At 44.5% G+C, this 2,240-nt stretch overlaps 1 protein-coding gene across 3 annotated transcripts in view; it reads left to right on the top strand.

Moving 5' to 3' along the window:
* The window catches only part of PLPPR2 (phospholipid phosphatase related 2), a 38,597-nt gene extending 36,694 nt beyond the window's left edge, over positions 1-1,903 (top strand). For 2 of the 3 annotated variants that reach the window (XM_042452519.1, XM_042452518.1), the window contains one exon: positions 637-719. In XM_042452519.1, coding sequence (XP_042308453.1) covers positions 637-669 — 33 coding nt within the window. In that variant the 3' untranslated portion in view covers positions 670-719. Of the gene's footprint in view, positions 1-636 lie in introns of all 3 variants that reach the window. The other variant, XM_042452520.1, reaches the window with a different exon arrangement.
* The last annotated feature ends 337 nt before the right edge of the window (positions 1,904-2,240 follow it).

Below are 2,240 nucleotides of genomic sequence, written 5' to 3'. Positions count from 1 at the left end.
GCTAAAATGAGTACCCAGACTGTTGGGGGCAAATTAGCTTACTTGCTAATTAGCTTACTTGCTGTTCACCGCTATGATCCTTGGAATAGCGGTATATAAATAAAACAAATTATTATTATTATTATTACTAAAATAAGGAAATGTTTAAAGAATACTGGATTTTGCCTGTGTTGCCCTACAGCTGTGGTGGCTCTGTTTTTCTTGTTTTCTTTGGCCCTAGAGTAACTTAGCAGAAGGCTGTCCTGAGGAAGCAGACCCTTAATCCTTTCCACACTTGAATTCTGTTACATTGGGACAAGTTAACTAGGAATTTAGGGCCTAAGTAGGTAGGCCAAAATAAAGCTGCTTCGGGTCACTTTGGAGGTATGCTGTTTAAATGACACACACATCTTAAGAGGCCAGAAGCTGCGCAAAAGCTGTGCTTCAGTCCTTAGGACTGGAGCATGGCTTTGGTGTGACTTCCATCCTCTTAGGATGCATGTGTCATTTAAACAGCACACTTCCAAAGTGGCCCAAAGCAGCTTTATTTTGGCCTGTCTGTTCGGGCCCTTAGTACTGAGCTGCACAATTTCCTGATACTGTTTTGGAAGCTGGACCTGATGCTCTTTTCTCTCCCCCCTTCTCTCTTTGTTACAGAATCACAGAGCTGTGTCCGCAGAGGTCACCTGATCCTCAGCTGTGTCTCTTCCCCACCACCCCTGATGTCCTCATTCCCTCCCGGTCAGTCACCAGTGAGGTCTGACCCAAAGAGACCTCCTGGCATTGACCCAAGGAGACACTCCTGGTGTTCTTGCCATGGGACTGGGGTTTTGTTGGGGGTGGGAGCCTAATCTTCTTCTTGCACTCCTAATTTCCCAACCTCTTCCATGGACTATCCTGGGATCAGACAAAAACTAGTGGCCAAGATGTAATGAGAATTTGAGATGCTAATTCAGAATCCAAGGCTAGAAGCATACAAACCTTTCAGAATCCCAATGGTGCTATTTCAGAATTGTTTAGGAACTGATGTATTAAGCTGCCGAATGGGTAAAAAAAGTAGCCTTTACAGAGACACTATTGCTCTCTGCCAAATCTATGAAACTGAATGGATTGTAGACAACTGTAGAACATCAGGCAACAATGGCTTACAGGCCGAGACCAATAAGTCCATGAGAAAAGACATGACTACCAATGGCAAGAATCTAAAACTGGTTTCTTGCTTGCAGCTTGTTTACAGTCAAGGACAAGGCACAAAAGGTGTAGGGGTGGGAAATCCCAAGCTTCTTCAGGCAGATTCCTTTTACTACATTTTTGCTGAACTAAAACCTGTGCTCCTTTTATATAAAGATGAGAAAGAATCCCACCAGCCTTTCTCTGAGGCTGAGAGAAAGAGTGTAATATTGCTGTTGGAACAGAAAATAGTGTGATCTAGACAAATTAGTGATCTTACCCATATATTAACATGGATCTTACCCAGCTTCCTACATTCACTTTATATAGTCTCTTTATCCTTAATCCCAGGTGGTGTGATTGTTCAATAGTGGAGGAAATACACTCTGAGCCTGCACATCCTCCAGAGTACGTATTGTTGCTCCCTTGCATATAAAAAGGGGACTGGGATTCTGGTTTAAACTCTGGGACTCTGTCTAAAACAAGCCAGGATCAATGCCCTACCAAGCAGTGCTCCAAGGTTCTGTGTTAAGTGTCTCCAAACCTCCTGAATTCTTTTAGCCCTCGATCCTCCCTCCTTCCCAGCAGATGTACCCCATTGGCCTAGGTCCATTTACGTGTGGGTATCATAAAGTGGCTTGAGGCAGAACAAGAAGACTCCTTTCTGTCATCCCTAAGGGAGGTGTGTTTATGGTATCATCGAATCATAGAATCAGAGAGTTGGAAGAGACCGCAAGGGCCATCTAGTCCAACCCCCTGACATGCAGGAAATCTCAATCAAAGCATCCCCAACAGATGTCCATCCAGCCTCTGTTTAAAGACCTCTAAGTAAAGAGATTCCACTACACTCCGAGGGAGTTTGTTCCACTGTCAAACAGCCCTTACTGTCAGGAAGTCTTTTCCTGTAGCTTGCATTCATTGTTCCGGGTCCTGTTCTCTGGAGCAGCAGAAAACAAGCTTGCTCCCTCCTCAATATGACATCCCTTCACGTATTTAAACAGGGCTATCATATCACCTCTTAACCTTCTCTTCTCCAGGCTAAACATCCCCAGCTCCCTAAGTTGTTCCTCATAGGGCATGGTTTCCAGGCC

The sequence above is a fragment of the Sceloporus undulatus genome, chromosome 2, assembly GCF_019175285.1.
Source record: "Sceloporus undulatus isolate JIND9_A2432 ecotype Alabama chromosome 2, SceUnd_v1.1, whole genome shotgun sequence".
Taxonomy (NCBI): domain Eukaryota; kingdom Metazoa; phylum Chordata; class Lepidosauria; order Squamata; family Phrynosomatidae; genus Sceloporus; species Sceloporus undulatus.
Note: the sequence above shows the minus strand (reverse complement) of the source record. Positions and strands in the feature narration are given on the sequence as shown.